General features: G+C 46.2%; 1 protein-coding gene across 1 annotated transcript in view; it reads left to right on the top strand.

The window, feature by feature from the left end:
• Positions 1–3222: 3222 nt before the first annotated feature.
• STEEP1 (STING1 ER exit protein 1) overlaps positions 3223–25520 on the top strand; it is a 66535-nt gene continuing 44237 nt past the window's right edge. The window contains exon 1 of the mRNA XM_044306518.1: positions 3223–3418. Within this exon, the coding sequence (XP_044162453.1) occupies positions 3295–3418 (124 nt within the window). The 5' untranslated portion in view covers positions 3223–3294. The remainder of the gene's footprint in view (positions 3419–25520) is intronic.

Below are 25520 nucleotides of genomic sequence, written 5' to 3'. Positions count from 1 at the left end.
ATTGGGATAGTTCTTTAAATCTTCATGTATGCACATGACCCCGATTTTTCGGCCAGTATACTTGTTGGGCCGCACCAGGCTAGCTCTTACCAGAGACACTAGACTCCCTGAGTCCAACAAAGCCACTGCCAAAGTGTCTCCCACTTCTACCTGGCACAGGTGGTTATTGTCTATAGTCTCTGAAATACCTGATGCAAACAGCTTCCTGGCGTACAACGAGTTGCGGTATCCAGTTAGTCTCCATGGGTTTGCCCCAATGGGGACAGTCGGCCCTTACGTGGCCAGGATCCTGACACTGCCAACATACTATCGGAGCCGGGTCTACGGTGGGTACACTCTGGGCGGGCTTGGTTGCCACAAGTCTGGGATGGAGATTGCTGGGGTTTGGCTACCCCCCTCCCAAATGAACTGCCTTTCAAATTCATGGTAGCCTCATAGCGTTCCACCAGGTCCACCATCTCAAGGGCATTACCAGGAGAAACCTGGCCGATCCAGTTCTGGAGGGGGTACGGCAAAGCCCTCCAGAAAACATCAGCCAACAGACGGTCCAACATAGCCATTTTTGCAACAGGAGAAATAGGGTATAATACTGGGGCCTCGCGGGCTCAGCCGGGTTAAACTCCCACTGATGCACCTGCTGTGCCCGTACTAATACATTCACCCCCAGTCTCGCCAGGATCTCACCCTTTACTGTCGGGTAATCAGACGCTTGATCGTCCGGTAAGTCAAAATACACCTGCTGGGGTCCAGACGCCAGGAACAGAGCGACGACCTCAGGTAGCTTCTCTCTCACGGCTACCTTCTCAAAGATCGCCAAATAGGTCTCGACGTCGTCTGCGGGGGTTATCTTGGTGATCGGCGCACGGACCGCTTTCCGGGCATTGTGGACGCTCTGGGATGCTCCTGCTGCTTGTAAAGCCATCGGCAGCTGGTTTGTTTCCTGCTGTTGCTTATTGGCCTCGCGCTGTTGCAGGTTAGTTTCCACGAGGGCTTTCACGACAGCTTCCATTTTGTCGAGGGACATGGGTTGTAATCTCGCTGGTTTGATGTAAGACATACAACCGCACCAAGAAAAACAAAAATATTTCAGCCTTCACGCCAGCCTCACTGCAATGCCCACATCCTCCACCAGTTGTGGGGATTCGCTCTGGTAGTTGGGATAAGCAGGTGCAGTACAGAGGCAAAGTACAAGTTCGTAATTCAAACGTCCGTGTTTATTCACACATAAGGTCAAACAAAAACACTCTTTGCAAGGTTAGTGTTTTTTCACACCAAGTAGAAAGTTTGTGCATAACAAGAAAATGTCACCTTGTCAGTGGTTCTGCCTCCAGCAGTCAAAAATGCAGGCTTTAGGTGGCCTGCTCTCCCAACACACAGGTCCCAGCTTTTCAGCACAGCATAGGGCTCAGTTCCCACACCAGCAATTGCCAGAGCTCCTCTGTCAGAGAGAGGTAATTGCTCTCACAGCTGACACTGCTGGCTGGGTTTTTTATAGGCCAGTCAAGACCCGGCCTGGAACGTGGGGAGTAGTCACCCACCCATCACTTTGACTACTCCCAGTAAGAGCCACCCCGGTTCAGCTATACAGCCATACTAAAATAGTAAAGTGTCAATCATCATTAGCTGCCGCTGACACCTGAAAATAATGGCTCTTACTTCACCGAGGCCAGGAACGTCGGTGACACATACCTTCAGTCAACGACTAACCCTTTGCGCCTTTCTGCAGGGGTAATTTATCAAAGTGGTGTAAAGAAGAACCGTCCCAGTTGCCCATAGCAAACAATCAGATTCCTCCTTTCATTTAGCAAACGAGGGGTGAAAAATGAAAGGTGGAATCTGATTGGTTGCTATGGGCAACTAAGCCAGGTCTACTTTACACCAGTTTGATAAATGGTTTTTATGGTGATTTTGCTGCATTTCTAGGCATGCATGTTGTTGTGTTTTACTGTACTTAAACTCCAGCTGCTAGGTATGAGGACAAGCATACATATTGAACAGCTGTCGACCAGACGATCTTTTGGCCCGGCTCCTGTGCACAAAGCACATATGGCTTGGCCAAACATCATAAAACATGTATCTGTATTTAATGAAAAAAGGGGAGAAAGTGCTGCCAGGTGCCTCTAGCCGACTAAACTTGGATCAGGTGAAAATATTCCCTTATCCCAATCCTCCTTTCCTTTGAGGCCGAATGCACACGGCCGTTGCTCACGCGGCCTGGATCTATACCAGTATATTACTGTACTGTGGCGGCAGCAGGGAGCGCACGGCGTCATAGCAACCAATGACGCCGTGCGCGCCTGCTCTCAGCAGGAATCCAGGCCACGGTTCCACGGACCGCTCACGGCCGTGTGCATTCGGCCTGATATTGTCTGTCGGGGGAGAGTTGGGAGCCCGCCACACCCCTTAGGGTACTTTCACACTAGCGTTATTCTCTTCCGGTATTGAAATCCGGTAAAGGGTTTCAATACCGAAAATGCATTCTGAATGGAAAGCAATCCGTTCAGTATGCATCACAATATCTTCCGTTCCGTCCCTTGTACCGGCCAAAATACCGGAGCAATACAGCACTTGTCATTTATTTCCATAGAGATGTATTAATACCGGATCCGGTACTAAGTGTTCCGGAAATTCCTGCATCGCCGGATCTGGTTTTCTGGTCTGCATGTGCAGGACTTTTGATCTTTGAAAAATTTAAATACCGGATTTGTTATTCCAGATGATACTGGATGAGACGGATCCGGTATTTCACCTGATCCGTCTAACAGATCCGTAAAAAAAAAGCTTTCCGTTTGTACACGGCTTGCCGAATTCAGCAGGCAGTTCAGGAATCAAAAAACACTAGTGTGAAAGTACCCTTTGACTGTCGGCTGTGTCCAGGGGCCATAAGTCTACGAGAATCAGGGAACATTGTGTAAGCGTTCTTTTATCAATTGACCATTATTATCATGCTGCAATTCTTTTCATATACTGTATACTAAGAGAACACTTCTTCGGCTTCCAGTGATATATGGGCAGAGAGGTGGCTCTGTGCCTACATAACATTATATCATGTCTCCATTTTTACAACTTTTTCCTGATGGTTTTCTGATTCACATTTGTTATTTCTATATCACAACAAAATACACGCACACAAATACAGACCTAGACACCACTTAATGTTATTTTTAGTGGTATCAATAAAGTTGTAGGAGCGCGTCAGGGGTGACGTCATATCTCAGCGACTATTGTGAGACGGCTCTATCCTGGCTGTAGCTGGTCCGGTTACTGGGCTAGGAAGCAGTTTCTTGTCCCGCGATGCCTAAGGTGGTGTCGCGGTCGGTGGTTTGCTCGGACACACGTGACCGGGAGGAGTATGACGATGGAGAGAAGCCGTTACACGTGTATTACTGCCTGTGCGGGCAGATGGTGCTTGTGTTGGGTGAGTTGGCCCTGGCTGGAGCTCAGAGCCAGATGGTCAGTGGATACTGAAGGTTTAGTAGCAGTTGTCTGTGCTTGATGACCGCTTATAATAACAGGATCAGCAACCTCAGGCAGGCACTCCAGGTGTTCCAAAACTGCAACTCCCACAGTGCTCCATTCACTCTATAGCAGTTAGAAGAACAGCCGAGAATGTTTGCATGCTGGGAGTTGTAGTCTTACAGCAGCTGGAGTGCTGAAGGTTGCTGATCCCTGTGCTAGGGACTTGGCTAGGTGTGCGCAGCAGACCGGGTGCCGGTGTCCTGCCGAAAGTCTAAAGTTTGCCAAAAGTCTATAGCGGAAGTCACGTGGCGCGCTGCGCAAGCGCACGAGCGTACTTCAGCGAAGCATTCCTGCAGCCTCTACTGCAGTAGTTGGCACACCGCGCGTGTGCACACTTAAGGGTATAGATTTCTTAAAGTGACAGTCCTCACCATTAATTTTAACTTCATACTACTACCACTCTCAACTATCCATCTCTTTCTTTACCATCCATTTCCTTCTTTAATATCAATGGCGGCATAGAGTTAGTTTTACTAAATGCCGGGGGCAGCGAGGCCGAGCTCGATGCGTGGCGAGCGTACAAATTAATGTAGATGCTGTATTTTACTGGAGGTGACTGTCACTTTAAGACGATGATTCGGATGATTTGTGGAAGTGCGCTTGCGCAGCGCACCACGTCACTTCCGCTATAGACTTTCGGCAAGCTATAGAGATCTGGCAGACCGGGTGCCGGCTTGGTGTGCGCAGCAGACCGGGTGCCGGCTTGGTGTGCGCAGCAGACCGGGTGCCGGCTTGGTGTGCGCAGCAGACCGGGTGCCGGCTTGGTGTGCGCAGCAGACCGGGTGCCGGCTTGGTGTGCGCAGCAGACCGGGTGCCGGCTTGGTGTGCGCAGCAGACCGGGTGCCGGCTTGGTGTGCGCAGCAGACCGGGTGCCGGCTTGGTGTGCGCAGCAGACCGGGTGCCGGCTTGGTGTGCGCAGCAGACCGGGTGCCGGCTTGGTGTGCGCAGCAGACCGGGTGCCAGCAACATAGCAGCCCGAAAAAAATAAGCTCAAGGACATCTCAACATGCCCTATAGTGCCAGGTACTTATATTGTAATGTCAGGACTTGGTGCTCTGTCTCCTCCATGCATGAATAAATGACACTACTTTGCACAAGAAGTAAAGTGCCGGTCTTTCCATTGTCGCGTAATGTCAGGACCAGTGAAAGGTCCTCTTTAATGTCTCATGAAAAAAAAAGACCAAGAAGAATGTTGTAGAGCCGATTATGTTTTTTTGCACAATGGACATGCAGAGGGGGACACATAAGGGACAGTGGTTGCATGTTACGGGCAAAGTTATTATTATTATCTTTTAGCCCATTGTATTTTGTCACAGTGGGCTTTATTGCTAGTTTATTAATATTGTATTTTTTGGATTATAAGGTGCTTCTAGGATTTGGAGGAGGAAATATATTATTATATACTTAAGGAGGACCTTTCATGGGTCCTAACATTGTAAGATAACTATCTAGACATGGAGAGCGGCGCCCAGGGATCTCACTGCACTTACTATTATCCCTGGGCGCTGCTCCGTTTGCCCGCTGTGGCCCCGTTGCCTTCTCCTGCGCTGTATGGTAATTGCTACTATCGGTAAACCAAGGAGAAGTCTGCCATGTTTCTCCCTGGGAGGTTTGTTTCTCCTTGGCTATGAGCTCTGCGCTGTGATTAGTAGGGTTGTTGCGGGTATCGAAATTTCGATACCCAATCGATACTTTGGTCCCGGTATCGTATCGATACCGGGATTTACGTTTTTTCGATACTGGGCTGCGCTTCTGCGCAGTCTAGTATCTCTGAACATGAGCGCGCTGCTATCGGCGCGCTCATGTTCTCTCAGCAGCACGGGGAGAAGGAAGCAGTGTCTCCCTCCCCCCTGTGCTGCTGCCGCTGCCACCAATGAGAAGAGAGGGGCGGGCGCACTGCGCCACCAATGATAGGACTATTCCCACACAGAGCCCAGCGATGTCCCAGGGGACTGCCCGATCCAATGAAGACGCCATGGACATGGCGAAACATGTCGGGGGGCAGTAATTAGATTTTAGACTCTAGGACATCCAGAGGCTTATGCTAAAGCGCCTGACTTACATAGTGACAGCCTCGATAGGCACTCCGCCAGCACTAGCATCATAAGCTAATAGAGCAAGCCGCAAAAAAGCGGGATAACCGATAGTAGATAGGGTGTCACCAATAGTCAGTCACTAAGGCAGCTTGATAATAGCACCACTAGCAGGCAGCAGGGTGAATAGCAGCAGCACTATAGGATTAGCTATAGGTAAACCATAGGCAGTGAATGTTGCAACACACGGCCACAGTAACTAGCCGGCAACAGCAGGATAACAGATAGCAGAGATAGTAGATAGGCTGTCACGATTAGTCAGCCACCTAGGCAGCTAGATTATAGCAATAATACCACTAGCAGACAGCAGTGTGAACAGCAGCAGCACAGCAACAAGCAGGCGGGTTCCAAAGTATCCAACTGCTTGAGCAATCATACATCAGCTACAACTGCCTATACCTCACAAGATTAAGGGTACAAAGTATCCAAATAGCTAACAGTATACACAAATAAAGGCTAACCATATAACAGTAACTGCAAATAAAACACTACTGCTGCATTAAGGCTAGTTTCACACTAGCGTTCGTCGGTCCGCTCGTGAGCTCCGTTTGAAGGGGCTCACGAGCGGACCCGAACGCCTCCGTCCAGCCCTGATGCAGTCTGAATGGAGCGGATCCGCTCAGACTGCATCAGTCTGGCGGCGTTCAGCCTCCGCTCCGCTCGCCTCCGCACGGACAGGCGGACAGCGTTCAGCTGTCCACCTGGCCGTGCGGAGGCGAGCGGATTAGTTCAGACTTACAATGTAAGTCAATGGGAACGGATCCGCTTGAAGAGGTCACCATATGGCTCAATCTTCAAGCGGATCCGTCCCCCATTGACTTTACATTGAAAGTCTGAACGGATCCGCTCAGGCTACTTTCAGACAAGTGATTAATGCAGACGGATCCGTTCTGAACGGAGCCTCCGTCTGCATTAATATGATCGGATCCGTTCAGAACGGATCCGATCAAGCGCTAGTGTGAAAGTAGCCTTACAGTGTCAAAAGAAATAAAAAAACGAAGCACACTCTTGATGTCCAGAGATAGTTTTATTTAGTAGGTTAGATAAAAAGTTCATTATTTATTAATAATAAAAAAATAAAAGCTAAATTTTAAATCAATAAAAATTATAACACAAATGCACATGTCAAGAGCAGGCAACAAGTAGTCCATGACTAAATGTATATACAACAGCGATGTCCCAGCACTGGGCGCCGCTCAGTTCGCCCGCAGTGCCCTATTACTGTCTCCTCTCCTGCTCCATATGCTAATTACTATCGGAGCATTGGGGGGGGAGACATTAGTGGGTGTTCCTTCTCCCTGCGCTGCGATTGGACAGTGCTACAGCCAGGGAGAAGGAACGCCCACTTGTGAAGCTGATGTCTCCTCCCCATCCGCCTCCTGTATAAAGGGGTAATTATCATTGGTGGTGCAGTGTGCCCCCCCATCCCATTAAAATCATTGGTGGCACAGTGCGCCGGCCCCTCTCAACCCCCCAGTATTAAAATCATTGGTGGCAGTGGGCACAGGGTCCTCTCCCCTCCCCCTCATTGGTGGTGCAGTGGCAGCTTCTGATCGGAGCCCCAGCAGTGTAATCCTGGGGCTCCGATCGGTTACCATGGCAGCCAGGACGCTACAGAAGCCCTGGCTGCCATGGTAACATCCCTGATGCTGTGTGCAAAAAGCATAGAGCAGCAGGGACGGTGTGAAGTCCTATTCACCCTGATAGATCTCTATCAGGCTGAATAGGACAAGGGATGAAAGTTCCCAGGTTCTGGCCCCTAAGGGGGGAAATAGTTATTAAATAAAAAGTTTAAACCCCCCCCCCCCCACCAAAATATGAAGTATAAATCACCCCCTTTTCCCAATTTCACATATAAAATATATAAATAATCAACCTATTACATATCGCCACATCAGAAAAGTCCAAACTATTAAAATATAAAAAAAAAATCTAGGTGGTGAACGCCGGAACAGAAAAATAAATAAAAACTGCGCGATTCGCCATTTTTTAAAATGCGGAATGCACGTGGTATCGAGTATCGCAATACTTTTTTATGGTATCGAAACCGAATAAAAAATTTGGTATCGCAACAACTCTAGTGATTAGACAGCGCTACAGCCAGGGAGAAGGAACGCCTAGGGAGAAACATGGCAGTTTCCGATAGTAGCAATTACCATACAGTGCGGGAGAAGGTAACGGGGCGAACGGAGCGGCGCCCAAGGATAATGGTAAATGCAGTGAGATCCCTGGGCGCCGCTCTACATCTCCAGATAGTTATCCTACAATGTTCGGACCCATGAAGGAGCCTCTTTAATAATAATCTTTAAACAGTGCCATCACATTCCACAGCGCTTTACAATTCAGAGGTTTCATGTGCAAAACAAGACATCACAGAATTACTGGCTAATATACAACTGAAAGACTAGGAGTGAGGGCCCTGCTCGCAAGAGCTTACAATCTATGAGGAAGTGGAGGTGACACAAAAGATAGTTGATTGTAAAATTAAGTAGTCCAGCCATCTTTGTACTGAAATGTGTGGTGTAGGCCGAACTGCATGTGCTAGTGCTTTGGGTGTAGGACTGTCAGAAGTTCGAGTTCAGGTCTGAAGAGTTGAGGGGAGAGGAAGGGGGGTTTTGTATGGAGGTGCAGCACTGTGGAGGGCTTTGTGGGTGAGAAGTTTGAACTGTATTCAGTGGTGGATGGGCAACCAGTGAAGTGACTGGCACAGACCTAGTAGCATCAGTATAGTGCAGTGGTGGCGAACCTATGGCACGGGTGCCAGATGCGGCACTCAGAGCCCTCTCTGTGGGCACACGCACCCTGGAAAAAGTCTATGGTGTAACAATATGCCTTAGACTTTTCCTGCCATTCATCAGCGCAGGGCGCACTATGAACAGTACAGGAAGCGCACTAAATGTAGGCAGGCTACTATAGATAAATAATAAAGGACATGGAAGATATACTATAGTGGTATTCAGGATAAATTGCCGTGTTGGCACTTTGCAGTAAATATATGGGTTTTGGGTTACAGTTTGGGCACTTGGTTTCTAAAAGGTTCGCCATCACTGGTATAGTGGGTGGACAGATAGATGAGCCTGGCTGCAGCATTTCGGACAGACTGTAAGGTAGAGAGTTTAGTGAGAGGGAGACCGCTTAGTAATGGATTACAATAGTCAAGATGAGAATGAATCAAGGCAGCAACAAGAGTTTGGGCTGTTTCCACTGTAAGAAATAGAGTTATGATAGTACCGCTTTGATTTTCACAGACCCATAGTTTTCAATGGATGTGTGCAGTCTGGGGCATGGATTGAAATAGTACATGTGTGTGCAGATTTTTTGCTGACACAGACTGCAGAAAATCACAGAAATGTGGACAAACATTAAAATAACTTAGTATGCTGCGTGTGAAAAAAACTAAACGGACAGCATGCGTCCTTGAAAAACAGAAGTGTGGGCGAGGCCTCAAGGAGCAGCCAGAGAGATAGGAAGAGAACCAGGAGAGAACAGTGTCCTTTGGCCATTTGAGTAGAGCATGGTGAGGAGGAGTTTGTGGTCTACCGTATCAAGCATTGCAGAGAGATCCATAAGAATCAGTAGAGAATAGTCGCCATTCTTTTTTGCTGTCAGGAGATCATTAGACACTTTAGTAAGGCCAGATTATGTAGAGTGGAGAGGGCAAAAGGCAGATTATAAAAGGTCAAGAAGAGAGTTTTCAGAAATAACTTATTAAACGAGAGCAAACACATTCCAGGAATTTAGAGATGAAGTAGAGGTCAGAAACAAGTTGGTAGTTAACAGCACAGGTCGTTCAAGTGAATTTTATTTGTTTTTTTTGTAGTGAGATTATAACAGAATGTTTGAAAGAGAAAAGGACCCCCAAGTTCTAATGGGCCTTGGACCGGGCATCCATTAGACCACTTCACTTGTTCACTTGCTCCGGACAGCACTGCCACTCACTCACCGTTCCCTTGTCTTCTTCCGACCCAGGCTGCGTCAGTTCATAGTATGCGCTGACATAAACTACGTCCTGAGTCTGTACGCCGTCAGAATACACTGCAGAGCAGGGTCCGGAAAAGGGTCATTAGAATTTGAATTCTAGCGGTCCTTAGAATTTAGACTATAAGACGCACTGACACTTTTCCATCACTTTTGGTAGGAAAAAAGTGTCTTTTAGTCAGAAAAATACGTTAATTACCAAATTGCCACTGCAGCCAAAAATACCATAATTCTACATTTCTGTAACCTCGGTTGGTATGTTAGATTCCTAACACATCTTGGTGTGTTAGGAATCTCTGTCACAAACTTAGTGAAAAATTGGAGACAAAGTAGTGCTGCACAATTTTGACTGGTAAAATGGCAGGTCCTATGATAAAAGTCCAATGGACCCAATTGGGTACCATTTATAATGGAACAGCGGATGTGAACCCACTGTGCCACTGACTAGCAATACTCCAGAGGGCCGTGACTAAGCAATTACCCGGATTTCACTAGAGCCTCAGATGGTAGAGATGGGTATGACCGTCGGTAGTTGCCAGGGGCTACTATTGAACGTAAACTTGTCAGTAACAGCTGGTCCAGGCAGACCAGGAGGTACCTGCGAAGGTACAGACTTAGTAAACCAGGCAGTGTCGTGACCAGGAACAGCAAGACAGGAACCGGAGGATGATGCAAAGACGTAGTCAGGATGAGGGTCAAGGCAGGCGGCACAGGAGTAAGGTTAGACAATCCGAGTCGGCAACAGGAGAGGCGATGCAAGCTGGCATAGGAGATAAAACCAAGTCCAGGAACAAAGCACAAAGTTAGGAACACGAGTGGTAAGCAAGCTCTTTAGCACAAGATTAGGACCTTGACACTGAGACATCTGACTAGAGGGCTGAACTAGGGTTGGGCGATATACCGGTACCGCGGTATTAAAAAACGGTGATATCACTGTTTCCTAAATACTGCGGTATTTTGTGACGTCAAAGAAGCGGTCATGTGCGCTGACCGCTTCGAAATCTGCGTCCGTGGCCGCCCGCCCAAGCATAAAACGATACTGGACATTTGCAGAGTACTTGTACTTGTGAAAACGTCCCCGATACCTGTCGTCCGCTTGCGGTGGCGCTCTCAGCATTTCGGCCGGCGTGGGGGAAGGAATGCAGAGACTGAAGAACATTCCCGCTACCCGACCTCTGAGAGGACGCTGTGATCCGAGGAATTAATTGGGCGGATTACAGCGTCCTCTCAGAGGTCGGGTGCCGGGAATGTTCTACAGTCTCTGCATTGGTGGCAGTGGTGGGCAGTGCGTCCCCCCCCCCCCCCCCCCCCAGTATTAATCATTGGAGGCCACAAGGTCGTCCCCCCATCGTTGGTGGCAGCAGCAGTTCCGATAAGAGTCCCAGCAGTGTAATGCTGGGGCTCCGATCGGTTACCATAGCAGCCAGGAGACACGCTACTGAAGTCCTGGCTGCCATGATATGTAAGTGAGCAGCATTATACTCGCGTGCGCTGTGGCCGCCGGGCGCTCCTTCTGTCTGTGCGGCGCATATCTAATGCCTATAGCATTAGCAATGCGCCGCACAGACCTATGAGAAGGAGCGGCCACGTGGCACGTGAGTATAATGCTGCTCACTGACACATCATGGCAGCCAGGACGTCAGTAGCGTGACTCCTGGCTGCCATGGTAACCGATCGGAGCCCCAGCATTACACTGCTGGGACTCTTATCGGAACTGCTGCTGCCACCAACGATGTGGGGGCGAAGGGGGCCCCTGCCACCAATGATCAATACTGGGGGGGAGGGGGTGCGCACTGCTGCTGCCACCAATGATGTGGGGGAGAAGGGGACCCCTGCCACCAATGATCAATACTGGGGGGGGGGCGTGCACTGCTGCTGCCACCAATGATGTGAGGGGGAAGGGGGCCCCTGCCACCAATGATCAATACTGGGGGGGGGGGGGGCACACTGCCCACTGCCACCAATGATGGGGGGGGGGGTTGAGTTACCAGAGGGGGCTGATAAGAGGGAGAGGCTGGGGGGTGGATCAGAGGCTGGGAGGCACATGAGAGACTGGATGGCGGATCAGAGGCTGGGGGGCACATGAGAGGCTGGCTGCCATGGTCATCTCCCTGCTGTTCTGTGCACACCGCACAGGGCAGCAGGGAGAGTGTAAAGTTCTATTCACCCTAATAGAGATCTATTAGGGTGAATATGACAAGGGTTCTAGCCTTTAAGGGGGCTAATAGTTATTAAATAAAAAGTGAAAAAAAAAAAAAAAGTTTAACCCCTCCCCCAAATATAGAAAAACATATTGCGATATATATCGCATATGCTTAAAATTATATCGCAATATAGATTTTAGCCCATATCACCCCCCCCCCCCTAGGTTGAACTGTTATATACAGATATAAATGCTAGATTAATAGTTAATAATGAACTGACAGACTCATTTCAGATCAGGAAAGCGGTTAGGCAGGGGTGTCCCACTGGCCTCGACAATAACACAGGACAAATGGATAGTTGGTTTTAAGTTTGGGAATCGTTAGGAAAAAAAATTCAATGTACGCGGATGATTTGATGTCATTTGTGGGGTCTCATGATTCATTGCCACGTATATTTGATCTATTCGAGGAGTTCGGAAAGGTAGCAGGTTTAAAGATTAATTGGCTAAATCGTCCTGTATCCCCTAGACCCTCTAGGGAAATTAGCACCTGGGCTTCTGGAGGTAAAAAAGGAGGGCGAGAGTGTGAAATACCTAGTCCACATAACCGCTAACCCACAGGACTACATAAGATTAAATTTTAAGGGAACCTGTCACCAGGGTTTTGGGCATAGAGCTCAGGACATGGGTTGCTAGATCGCCATTAACACATCCGCAATACCCAGTCCCCATAGCTCTGTGTGCTTTTATTGTGTAAAAAAAAGAATTTGATGCATATGCAAATTAACCTGAGATTAGTCCTGTCCTTGACTCATCTCAGGGACAGGACTCGTCTCAGGTTAATTTGCATAAAGTGTATAAAATAATATATATATTTATTATTATTATTTTTTACGCAATAAAAGCACACAGAGCTATGGGGACTGGGTATTGCCGTTGTGCTAGCGGCCATCTAGCAACCCTTGTCCTCAGCTCTATACACAAAATCCCGGTGACAGGTTCCCTTTAACCCCGTTAATAAGAAAAATAAGAAGGAAAGTACAAATATAGAATAAGTTGCCTATTTCAATGGCAGGTAGAGTCTACTTGATTAAAATGTGCTTACTCCCAATGATAAATTACATAATATGGAACTCCCCGATAATAATACCAAACATTTATAAGATCTTAGAGAGCCTTTTTAGTGAATTCATATGGAGGAGGCGAAGACCTAGAATTAGAATGCAAATTTTACAGCGTCCGTAAGATTGACAGTCCCCAATTTGAAACTATATTTTGTGGCTGGTCAGGTTAAGAACCTGCTGTTGTGGGAGGGAACCTCAATGTACAAGGCGGTAATAGGTTCTTTTGATAAGTTTATTGAACGGGGGTATATGTCAAATATTGGAGACGGGTATTCATTTATAAGAGCAACAATGAAATTAATGGTTAAAACCTGGATGGATGTAAAAGCTTTATACTAACGGCAGCATAAAGTAGAGACAGGCGAGTTGATTTCAGCGGTCTTTAAAAGTAAGTGGTTGCCGAGAACCAACATCACAATCATTGCAGACTGGGCCTGGAAAAGAGTCGCCGCCACCTGAAAAGAGTCCTGGTTATTCATAAATTCCTGCTCTCCTTGCCCACCAGCTGATTGACAATCTAATACCTCAGGGCTTGACAAATTTCCTTGATATCTAGGAGCCAGCTAAAAAAGTTAGGATCCAGGCGGAGCCGAGTCATAAAGACCCCAGTAGATACCCCCATAGTGCTCCCCCCCCCCACTTCTCCATAGAGCCCCCCCAATAATGCTGTATACCATGTTACATATACCGCCGCTCCGTCCCCGTACCCTATTGACTATAATCGGGAGGGGGGTGGACTCCGGCGCAGTTCGCAGTGAGAGGCCGCCGGACTAAAAAGTTGGACATGCAGTACTTTAGTCCGGCGGCCTTTCGCCATGCACTGCCGTGCTGCGCCGGAGCTCGGCCCCGTCCCCATTATAGTCAATGAGGACGGATCGGTGGTCAGGCGAAATAGCGGAAGGACGGATCCGACAGGGTGAACAGCCTGCCGGATCCGTCCTGCCGCAAGTGTGAAAGTACCCTTAGTTATATAGCTGCTGAATGAGACAGAAGAAGGGATGCCTTTAACATATATATCTCCTTGAGAAGCCAATTTGATCCTAAAGGGTTAATTCAAACTGTAATCTAAACTGTGTCCTGTCACTTCTCTTATCTCTGCTCCTGTCCCTTAATCATATCACTGCTGCAACAAAAGCATCAGCCGACAGCCTCAGTGTAAACTGTTCTAGAGTCTCACGGTTCTTTTAACTCAAAGAATCAAATGAGTCTCTAACTAAATCGGATCTTTAGATTCTTTTAACCTGTGACTCATTTGATTCTTTCTTAGACTCCCTGCACTTGTGTCAGTGACTCAGAGCTGCTAGTGCTTGCCTTGCCTCAGCTCTGATTGGTTGGTGGGAGGGGAGGGGCTAGCAGAAGCAGCTTCCACTCTAGGATCGGATTACACTCCTCCCGAGTCCCTCCCTTCTCTGCTGCCAGCGGCTCTGCTATTGTGTGCTGTGACTCACTGACTCAGCTCTGATTGGTTGGTGGGCGGGGAGGGGAGGGGCTAGCAGAAGCAGCTTCCACTCTAGGATCAGATTACACTCCTCCCGAGTCCCTCCCTTCCCTGCTGCCAGAGGCTCTGCTATTGTGTGCTGTGACTCACTGACTCAGACGGTGCTGCCTCCGGACAGAACTGCGCTCCGCACCCATCGCCCGGGCACCTTTGAAAACAGGCTGACAAATACCCAAGCGCCAGGACTAAATTCCTGGTCGCCATGGCGACCTGGCGCCTGGGATTTGTCGAGCCCTGTAATACCTAGTTTTCTCCCTTTCTCTCTAGGAGAGGACTGCAAATTATCTGTAGATGGATGGGGAGAGCAGGAGCTTATGAATAACCATGACTCTTCTCAAGTAGATTTGACTCTTTTCAAGGCCTGTGCTTCAAGGATTATGATGCTGGTTCTCGGCAACCACTGGCTTTTAGCTCATGAGTGACACTGCTGAAATCTGCATTTCTGTCACTAATTTATGATGCCCTCAGTGAGGTCAGCAGAAAGTTGACAGGTTCCCTTTATGGAAGGATACAGAGTTACATGATAATGCCTTATTATGGAAAATCTAAAAGGACTAGGAGACATTGAAAGGGAGATTTGGCAGAAATATGGGGTGCATAGACTAGGTTAGATTTGGAAAAATGGGAATGTAGTGTAGTTTCAAGAATTAAAGGAAACATATGGATTATCTGATAATCTTATTTTTTATTATTTCCAATTAGAACATGCTATAAGATCAAGGTTGGGAAAGGGGCTTTATATTAGGAGACTCCCCTTTCCGTTACTAAAGAGTGCAAAGTAAACAGTAGAAAAGAAAAGAATATCTATGATATATAATATTCTGGTACAACAGAAGTTTAATAAAGAGGGTACCATTACCGGGATGCATAAATGGGAAGGAGTTGTGGTGTCGATGGATGTTGAGAGATGGGACCGGATCTTGCGGGAATCAAGGAAAGTCTCTGAACCCAGCTCATAGACTGGTGCAGTTTTTCATGATCCGCCGACTATACTACTCTCTGAAAAAGTAATGAAATACTACAACCAAAAGGTCTTTAAATGTCACAAATGTAATAGAGATAGGGGTGTATGATATACACCTGCTATGGAATTGCAGGTATATTCAAGAATTTTGGAATAAAGTTTATTATGCAAATCGACAGGTTTTATTATTCGGTGGAGGTACCTAGGACTATTGAGGTATGTGTCTTGGGGGGTAAGTGAGGTATAGGGAATTTTAAATATCAGGAGTTATTCACTAAACTACTCTTTCATGCAAGGAGATGCATAGTTAAGCATTGGGTTGAAAAAAAATTAAATTGTGGGAAAACTACACTAAAAGAGCAATAATGTGTGAGAGACTCAACATGATGTAAAAAATAAAAAAGGCCAAGTTTGATGTGGGAGTGATGGCTATGAATGCCCTAGATGGGACATGGGTTCGGGAGAGTACTATAAAATGGGGACTGTTTAAAGAAATCCCTAATGTAATGGTTTCATTATTGTAATAAAGAATATCTTATTTAAAAAGTGTCCAAAAAGCTATTTTTTTTCACTTTGCATCACAAAAGTGTAATATAGAGCAACCAGAAATCGTATGTACCCTAAAATAGTACCAACAAAACTGCCACCTTATCCTGTAGTTTCCAAAATGGGGTAATTGTTTTGGCATTTCTACTCGAGGGGTGCATCAGGGGGTCTTCAAATGTGGCATGGCAACTTAAAATTATCCCAGTGAAATCTGCCTTCCAAAAACCATATGGCGTTCCTTTCCTTCTGCTCCCTGCCGTGTGCCCGCCCCGTACAGCAGTTTACGACCACATATGAGGTGTTTCTGTAAACTACAGAATCAGGGAAATATTGTTTTATTTCACTATTAACCCTTGCTTTGTTACTGGAAAAAATTGGTTAAAATGGAAAATCTGCCAAAAAAGTGAAATTCTGAAATTACATCTACACTTTCCTTTAATTTTTGTGTAACACCTAAAGGGTTACCAAAGTTTGCAATATCAGTTTTGAATACCTTGAGTGGTATAGTTTCTAAAATGGGTCAATTTATGGGTTGTTTCCACTATGTAAGCATCACAACGTGACTTCAGACCTGAACGGATGCGTTATATATACACACTATGTGCAGAATTATTAGGCAAATTAGTATTTTGACCACATCATCCTCTTTATGCATGTTGTCTTACTCCAAGCTGTATAGGCTCGAAAGCCTACTACCAATTAAGCATATTAGGTGATGTGCATCTCTGTAATGAGAAGGGGTGTGCTCTAATGACATCAACACCCTATATCAGGTGTGCATAATTATTAGGCAACTTCCTTTCCTTTGGCAAAATGGGTCAAAAGAAGGACTTGACAGGCTCAGAAAAGTCAAAAAATAGTGAGATATCTTGCAGAGGGATGCAGCACTCTTAAAATTGCAAAGCTTCTGAAGCGTGATCATCGAACAATCAAGCGTTTCATTCAAAATAGTCAACAGGGTCACAAGAAGCGTGTGGAAAAACCAAGGCGCAAAATAACTGCCCATGAACTGAGAAAAGTCAAGCGTGCAGCTGCCAAGATGCCACTTGCCACCAGTTTGGCCATATTTCAGAGCTGCAACATCACTGGAGTGCCCAAAAGCACAAGGTGTGCAAGAAAGGCTGAAAGACGACCACCACTGAACAAGACACACAATCTGAAACGTCAAGACTGGGCCAAGAAATATCTCAAGACTGATTTTTCTAAGGTTTTATGGACTGATGAAATGAGAGTGAGTCTTGATGGGCCAGATGGATGGGCCCGTGGCTGGATTGGTAAAGGGCAGAGAGCTCCAGTCCGACTCAGATGCCAGCAAGGTGGAGGTGGAGTACTGGTTTGGGCTGGTATCATCAAAGATGAGCTTGTGGGGCCTTTTTGGGTTGAGGATGGAGTCAAGCTCAACTCCCAGTCCTACTGCCAGTTTCTGGAAGAGACCTTCTTCAAGCAGTGGTACAGGAAGAAGTCTCCAAGGTAAGAAAAACATGATTTTCATGCAGGACAACGCTCCATCACACGCGTCCAAGTACTCCACAACGTGGCTGGCAAGAAAGGGTATAAAAGAAGAAAATCTAATGACATGGCCTCCTTGTTCACCTGATCTGAACCCCATTGAGAACCTGTGGTCCATCATCAAATGTGAGATTTACAAGGAGGGAAAACAGTACACCTCTCTGAACAGTGTCTGGGAGGCTGTGGTTGCTGCTGCACGCAATGTTGATGGTGAACAGATCAAAACACTGACAGAATCCATGGATGGCAGGCTTTTGAGTGTCCTTGCAAAGAAAGGTGGCTATATTGGTCACTGATTTGTTTTTGTTTTGTTTTTGAATGTCAGAAATGTATATTTGTGAATGTTGAGATGTTATATTGGTTTCACTGGTAAAAATAAATAATTGAAATGGGTATATATTTGTTTTTTGTTAAGTTGCCTAATAATTATGCACAGTAATAGTCACCTGCACACACAGATATCCCCCTAAAATAGCTAAAACTAAAAACAAACTAAAAACTACTTCCAAAAATATTCAGCTTTGATATTAATGAGTTTTTGGGGTTCATTGAGAACATGGTTGTTGTTCAATAATAAAATTAATCCTCAAAAATACAACTTGCCTAATAATTCTGCACTCCCTGTATGTGTATGTATATGTGTGTGTATATATATATATATATATATATATATATATATATATATTATTTATTTATTTTTTTTATTTGTGGGAAGCGAAAGTTTGGGCAACCTTGTTAATCGATATGATTTTCCTGTATAAATCGTTGGTTGTTACGATAAAAAATGTCAGTTAAATATATCATATAGGAGACACACACAGTGATATTTGAGACATGAAATGAAGTTTATTGGATTTACAGAAAGTGTGCTATAATTGTTTAAACAAAGTTAGGCAGATGCATAAATTTGGGCACTGTTGTCATTTTATTGATTCCAAAACCTTTAGAACTAATTATTGGAACTCAAATTGGCTTGGTAAGCTCAGCGACCCCTGACTTACATACACAGGTGAATTCAATAATGAGAAAGAGTATTTAAGGGGGTCAATTGTAAGTTTCCCTCCTCTTTTAATTTTCTCTGAAGAGTAGCAACATGGGGGTCTCAAAACAGTTCTAAAATGACCTGAAGACAAAGATTGTTCACCATCATGGTTTAGGGGAAGGATACAGAAAGCTGTCTCAGAGATTTCAGCTGTCTGTTTCCACAGTTAGGAACATATTGAGGAAATGGAAGACCACAGGCTCAGTTCCAGTTAAGGCTTGACCAAGAAAAATCTCGGATAGACAGAAGCGACGAATGGTGAGAACAGTCAGAGTCAACCCACAGACCAGCACCAAAGACCTACAACATCATCTTGCTCCAAATGGAGTCACTGTGCATCGTTCAACCATTCGGCGCACTTTACACAAGGAGATGCTGTATGCGAGAGTGATGCAGAGGAAGCTTTTTCTCCGCCCACAGCACAAAAAGTGCCACTTGAGGTGGGCTAAAGCACTTTTGGACAAGCCAGCTTCATTTTGGAATAAGGTGCTGTGGACTGATGAAACTAAAATTGAGTTATTTGGCCATAACAAGGGGCGTTATGCATGGAGGAAAAAGAACACAGCATTCCAAGAAAAACACCTGCTACCTACAGTAAAATATGGTGGTGGTTCCATCATGCTGTGGGGCTGTGTGGCCAGTGCAGGGACTGGGAATCTTGTCAAAGTTGAATGACGCATGGATTCCACTCAGTATCAGCAGATTCTTGCGACCAATGTCCAGGAATCAGTGACAAAGCTGAAGCTGCGCCGGATCTTTCAATAAGACAACGACCCTAAACACTGCTCAACATCCACTAAGGCATTTATGCAGAGGAACAAGTACAACATTCTGGAATGGCCATCTCAGTCCCCAGACCTGAATATAATTGAAAATCTGTGGTGTGACTTAGAGATCTGTCCATGCTCGGAAGCCATCAAACCTGAATGAACTAAAGATGTTTTGTAAAGAGGAATGGTCCAAAATACCTTCAACCAGAATCCAGACTCTCATTGGAACCTACAGGAAGCGTTTAGAGGCTGTAATTTCTGCAAAAGGAGGATCTACTAAATATTGATTTCATTTATTTTTTTGTGGTGCCCAAATTTATGCACCTGCCTAATTTTGTTTAAACAATTATAGCATACTTTCTGTAAATCCAATAAACTTCATTTCATGTCTCAAATATCACTGTGTGTGTCTCCTATATGATATATTCAACTGACATTTTTTTATCGTAACAACCAACGATTTATACAGGAAAATCATGACGATTAACAAGGTTGCCCAAACTTTCGCATCCCAAATATATATATATATATATATATATATATATATATATATATATATATATGTGTGTATGTGTATATATGTATGTGTATATATATATATATATATATATATATATATATATAATTTTTTTTTCACATTTTTACCGGTCTGCGCAGACTGGAAGTACGGATCCGGCATTGCGGCACTAATTCATTTCAATTGATCCGAAATTTTGGACGCATGCTGCTGTCTTTCCTCCGTCCAAAACGCTGTTTAGTGACTGAACTAACGACCACCTGATAAATCCTGAATGGATTTCTCTCCATTCAGAATGTTTGGGGATGAAACTGATCAGTTCTTTTCCTGTATTGAGCTATGATGGAACTCGGTGCCGGAAAAGAAAAACGCTAGAGTGAAAGTACCTTAAGTAAAAGCGTTTTAAAGTTATCACCACATAAAGTGACATGTCAGATTTGCGAAAAATGGCAGGGTCCTAAATGGGTTAAAGTTATCCCCCATTTACAGGATAGGGCATAACTAACCGATCGCTAGGGGTCCAATCGAGTTCTCCCCCATCGATCCTGAGAATGGGTGTTCTGTGTCCCCCATCTTGATGGAGCAGCAGGCTGAGAATGGGCCCTGCCACTTCATTCTTTCCCTATAAGACTACTGGAGATGGCTAAGAACCTCACAATTATTTTGCTAGCCCAACAAATAAATCAGGGCATTTATACCACCATGTGTATTTGTTATAATTAGTTGATCATGAGAACGGGGATCCCATACCTGGTTATCTCTGAAACTTCCATAGAAATGAATCGGTCACTCCGTACGTTTTGCGGGACTCAATGGGCTACAGAATAGGAGATAACTTTATATAACTGGAATGCAGCTTCTCTGGTTGTAACGACATTTTAAGGCCTGGTCATTAAGTATAACTGGTATTTAACATCATTTTACTGTTTTATCATTTTGTCTCCCTAGGAAACTTGAAGCTGGGATCATTTGATGGCTTGTATTCTTTGTTACCAAACATTATAGACTGTCAGTATAACAGTGACAGGCCCTAGCATGACCTAATAGACGGGTACTGATGGCAGGCCTGGATGACATGGTGATAAATTTGCGTGGGGGAGGAGGTTAACCTACTGGGATTATAGTTATCTCTGTTTTTCGTTAGTTGCAGCAGAAACGGGACATAGTTTTGTGGGTATGCTGAGCCGTACAGACGAGATTATGATGATGAATATCTCCATCTATGTGTAATTTGTCCTTTTTAAAGGGCTAAAAACCCTGAATGTGGATTATAATGTGACCTGGTTGTGTACTTGACTGATCCAACAACTGAAATGTGAGGCTCTACGTAAAGAAATTGGTAAATGCCTATCCCTGTATGGGTGGTCTCATGCAACTTTTTTTTTTTCTCGTACACTGTGTGCTGTACGGGATACTGATTTACAGCTTTCACCATCTATACGTGACATTTATATGGAAGGTCTTAGTTATCTACTTATTTTTCTTAAATCTTAATTTTCTCTGATCTTGGGATAACATTCACGGCGTTGGAAATACTTGTTTTTCATAGAGTTATGAACTTAGTTTCAACTTAAAGTGGGTGTCCCAGAACCAACTGGTATTATAGTAGGGCTGCAGTTATCAACTATTTTTGTAATCGAGTAGTCTACCGATTTAATCGAGTACTCCAATAACAAAAAACAAATTTAAAAGAATGTTTTTCTTTATAAAAACTCCTCAGCTCCCCCCCCTCTGTCATCAGCTCCCCCATTTCCCTCAATGTCGTCAGCCTCCCCCCCCCGTGCCATCAGCTGCCCGCACGTCAGCACCTCCATGCCATCTATTGCCATGTCCCCCAATTGCCATCAGCCCCTCCATGCCCCCCTCTCCCAGTGCCTCTATGCCATCCATTGCCATGCCTCCCTCCCCCAGTGCCATGCATGTCCCCCAGGGCCATCAGCCCCTTTAAATCACGGGTGCCCCCCCCCCCCTCCTCCTCTTCCACCTCCAGCAGATTCGGGCCGCTGCTGATGAGAATTGAATACTTACCTTTCCTGGCAGGGTGCGCTGCTAGCTGACATGGAGTCCACAGGAGAAGGACTGCATCTTCTTCCCAGCATTCACTGGGAGGGACCTGACGTCTACATGTGTGCACGCAAGACCCTGGACTTTGCAGCACGGTGCCAACAGAAGGCCACGGAGCGGGGAGTGATAGCCGGCTTCACTTAGCTCACCTCACTCACACTCCGTGGTCATATGATTAAAACGAATCCTCGATGCAGGAAAATTGCATTACATTGAGCAATCGTTGCAGCCCTATATTATAGCTTGAGCATCCACTGTGTATTGATGTGTGTATCATTAAATCGATAGCAATCCAATACGATGTGCACCTTATTTTTCACCCTATAAGATGCACTCCAACCCCCCTTGCGCTCATTAGTACAGGAGGATCGGGGAGTGGTGAATGCATAGCTCCCTCCCTCTCCTACAGGGCTCTGCTGTCACGGAAGCTGTACAGGAAACAAGACAATGCAAAAAGAATATATGACTCACTGGATCCAAAACTAAGGAACAAAAGGGAGACCCCTGCATAAGACCTGGCACTCTCCCTGTCTGCTCAGCCTATGCGAAAATCCCAATGGTGGATGATCGCATATCCACGTACCTCGACTATATACCACCTGAACACCCTACAATAGTGAGGGGACACGACCACCGGCTCCCTACACTAGACACAGAGGGAGTCAGGGTCACCTGGGATCCAGCAAACAGAAAATCACAAATGTACAGCACTTATCTTGTAGAAGGCTGGAAAATAGGATCAGCATGCGCACACACACTCCAGGAAGTTGTATAAGCCGCACACTAATGCATTATGGGGAGGAATTTAAAGGGATGCAATCAGTCCAACTACATGACAGCTGAGAGAGGCTAACGAGATGAGGAACTGAAATTTCAAAACAAAGAAAACTCAAGGAGGAGGTTCTGAAAGGCTTCTGTCAGAGCTGCTCAGCTGTCTGGTTGTGACATCTGCACTCTATGCGACGTTGGGACGTAGCACGGCAGTAAAGCACTGGACTTCAGTAGTGAGGGCAGCAGGGTCCGGAAGATGAGAGGTGATTTTTATTTTATTTTTGTCAGATCTGAGTGATGGGGATCTATGGGGGTCTGATTAACATTGGGGCTCTGAGCTGAGGTATGATAAAAAAAATTTTTTCTTATTCTCCTCAAACCTTGGTGCTTTCTTATGGACAGATGCACCTTATAGGGTGAAAAATAGACAATAGTGTTATATAAAAATATAATTTTTATAAAAAATATTTGCTATAGTCATTTTTTCTTTTTAAACGCAAAAGTATTTAACATAACAGATTTTTCTGGCTAACACTGTACTACGCTGTTTTGGTTGTATATTGGCACTCATCGGAATGAATGAATGAATGGAGGGCGGATGCGCGATGTGGTTTGGGAGCTCTGTATGGAGGTACATAAAACGTTTAGTAATGTGAACAGAGCCCTTACACTTAATCAACAAATAAACATACCTAATGCTATCTGATATTGTTATCACTTACTAATGTGAACTATGTGTACTATAGATCAGGGCTCGACAAATTTAGTCCTGGCGCTTGGGTATTTGTCAGCCCGTTTTCAAAGGTGCCCGGGCGATGGGTGCGGAGCGCCGTTCTGTCCGGAGGCAGCACCATTTGAAACGGCTCAGTCACAGCACACAATAGCAGAGCCGCTGGCAGCAGGGAGGGGAAGGACTCGGGAGGAGTGTAATCTGATCCTAGAGTGGAAGCTGCTTCTGCAAGCCCCGCCCACCAGCCAATCAGAGCTGAGGCAAGGCAAGCACTAGCAGCTCTGAGTCACTGACACAAGTACAGGGAGTCTAAGAAAGAATCGAATGAGTCTCAGGTTAAGGGGATTCTGTCACCTCCCCTAACTCAAAATCGGATTTTAAAGCAGTCATGCAGCACAGCTTACCTTGGCTGTGCTCTTCTTCTGTGCCCCTCCCTCACGCCGAGCCCAGTGACGACGATAAAGCTCCTGCCCTCAGTCTCCTGCAGATCGCACCGGCGCAGCCCTCAGTGGGTACTGCGCCTGCACGAGAGTTTGTTCGGCCGTGAGGGAGGGGGAGGAGAGGGATGAGAGGCTGTGGGCGGTTAGGCATTCTGAAGGAAGGCGTTTTGGGCACTGTAAGAGGGGCGTTACTGGGCACACTAAGGGGAACAAAACGCCCCTCTGGGCACCTTCAGGGCTAATTTGCATAATCATAAAAGTCATTTTTCTCCTAAACTACTGGACGGATTACAAGATAAAGAGCATGACTGCTTTTGGGTTAGCGGAGGTGACAGAATCCCTTTTAAAAGAATCTCTAAAGATCCGACTTAGTCAGTGACTCATTCGATTCTTTGAGTTAAAAGAGCCTGAGTCAGACTCTAGAACAGTTTACACTGAGGCTGATGCTTTTGCAGCAGTGATAAGATTAAGGGACAGGAGCAGAGATAAGAGAAGTGACAGGACAGAGTTTAGATTACAGTTTGAATTCACCCTTTAGGACCAAATTGGCTTCTCAAGGAGATATATATGTTAAAGGAATCCCTTGTGTCTCATTCAACAGCTATATAACTAAGGGTACTTTCACATTTGCGGCAGGACGGATCCGGCAGGCTGTTCACCCTGTCAGATCCGCTGTTTCGCTGGACCACCGCTACATCCCCATTGACTATAATGGGGGCGGAGCTCCGGCACAGCACGGCAGTGCATGGTGAAAGGCCATTGGACTAAAAGTACTGCATGTCCAATTTTTTAGTCCGGCGGGCTGCGCCGGAGTCCACCCCCGTCCCCATTATAGTCAATAGGGTCCGGAGACGGAGCGGCGGTATATGTAACATGGTATACAGCATTATTGGGGACACTCTATGGAAAAGTGTGGGGGGGGCACTATGGGGGCACCTACTAGGGGCTTTATGACGCGGCACCGCCTGGCTCCTAACTTTTTTAGCTGGCTCCAAGATTCCAAGGAAATTTGTCAAGCCCTGCTATAGATTCACTAGAAATGAATAGTAAGGGGGGGCGTGGCTAACTGGCTGCCATGGTAACCGATCGGAGCCCCAGCATTACACTGCTGGGGCTCTGATCGGAGGAGCAGGGGAGAGGGGATCCTGTGGGGGGGGGGGGGGGGGGCCTATGCGCCACCACTACTTAATACTGGGGGGGGAGGGGGGGCGCACTGCGCCACCACTGCTTAATACTGGGGGGGCTTGGGGGGAGGCGCACTGCGCCACTAATGCTTAATACTGGGGGGGAGGGGGGGCACACTGCGCCACCAATGTCTAATACTGGGGGGGAGGGGGGGCGCACTGCGGCACCAATAAAGATGAATCTCTTATTTATTCATATACAGGAGGCGGGAGCTGCAGGATCACATAGCCGGCTCCCGACCTCTATGAGCTGTAGCTGCGATCCGCGGCACCTGAGGAGTTAACTTCCGCAGATCGCAGCTACAGCTCATAGAGGCCGGGAGCCGGCTATGTGATCCTGCAGCTCCCGCCTCCTGTATATGAATAAATGAGAGATTAAGCTTCATTGGTGGCGCAGTGGCCATAGCTCCTCCCCTCCTCTTGTCCCCTGTCCTTTCATTGGCTGCAGCGGCAGCAGCACAGGGGGAGGAGACACTGCTCCTTCTCCCCTGTGCTGCTGCTGAGGGAACACGGAGAGCGCTGTCAGCAGCGCGATCTGTGTTCCCAGTACGCTATCGGAATATCGGCAAAATAAATGCCGATACCGATAGCGTTCAAAATCCTGAATATCGGCCGATATTATCGGTAA

Source organism: Bufo gargarizans, chromosome 9, assembly GCF_014858855.1.
Source record: "Bufo gargarizans isolate SCDJY-AF-19 chromosome 9, ASM1485885v1, whole genome shotgun sequence".
Taxonomy (NCBI): domain Eukaryota; kingdom Metazoa; phylum Chordata; class Amphibia; order Anura; family Bufonidae; genus Bufo; species Bufo gargarizans.
The sequence above is the reverse complement of the archived record's forward strand: the minus strand, read 5'-3'. Positions and strand labels throughout refer to the sequence as shown.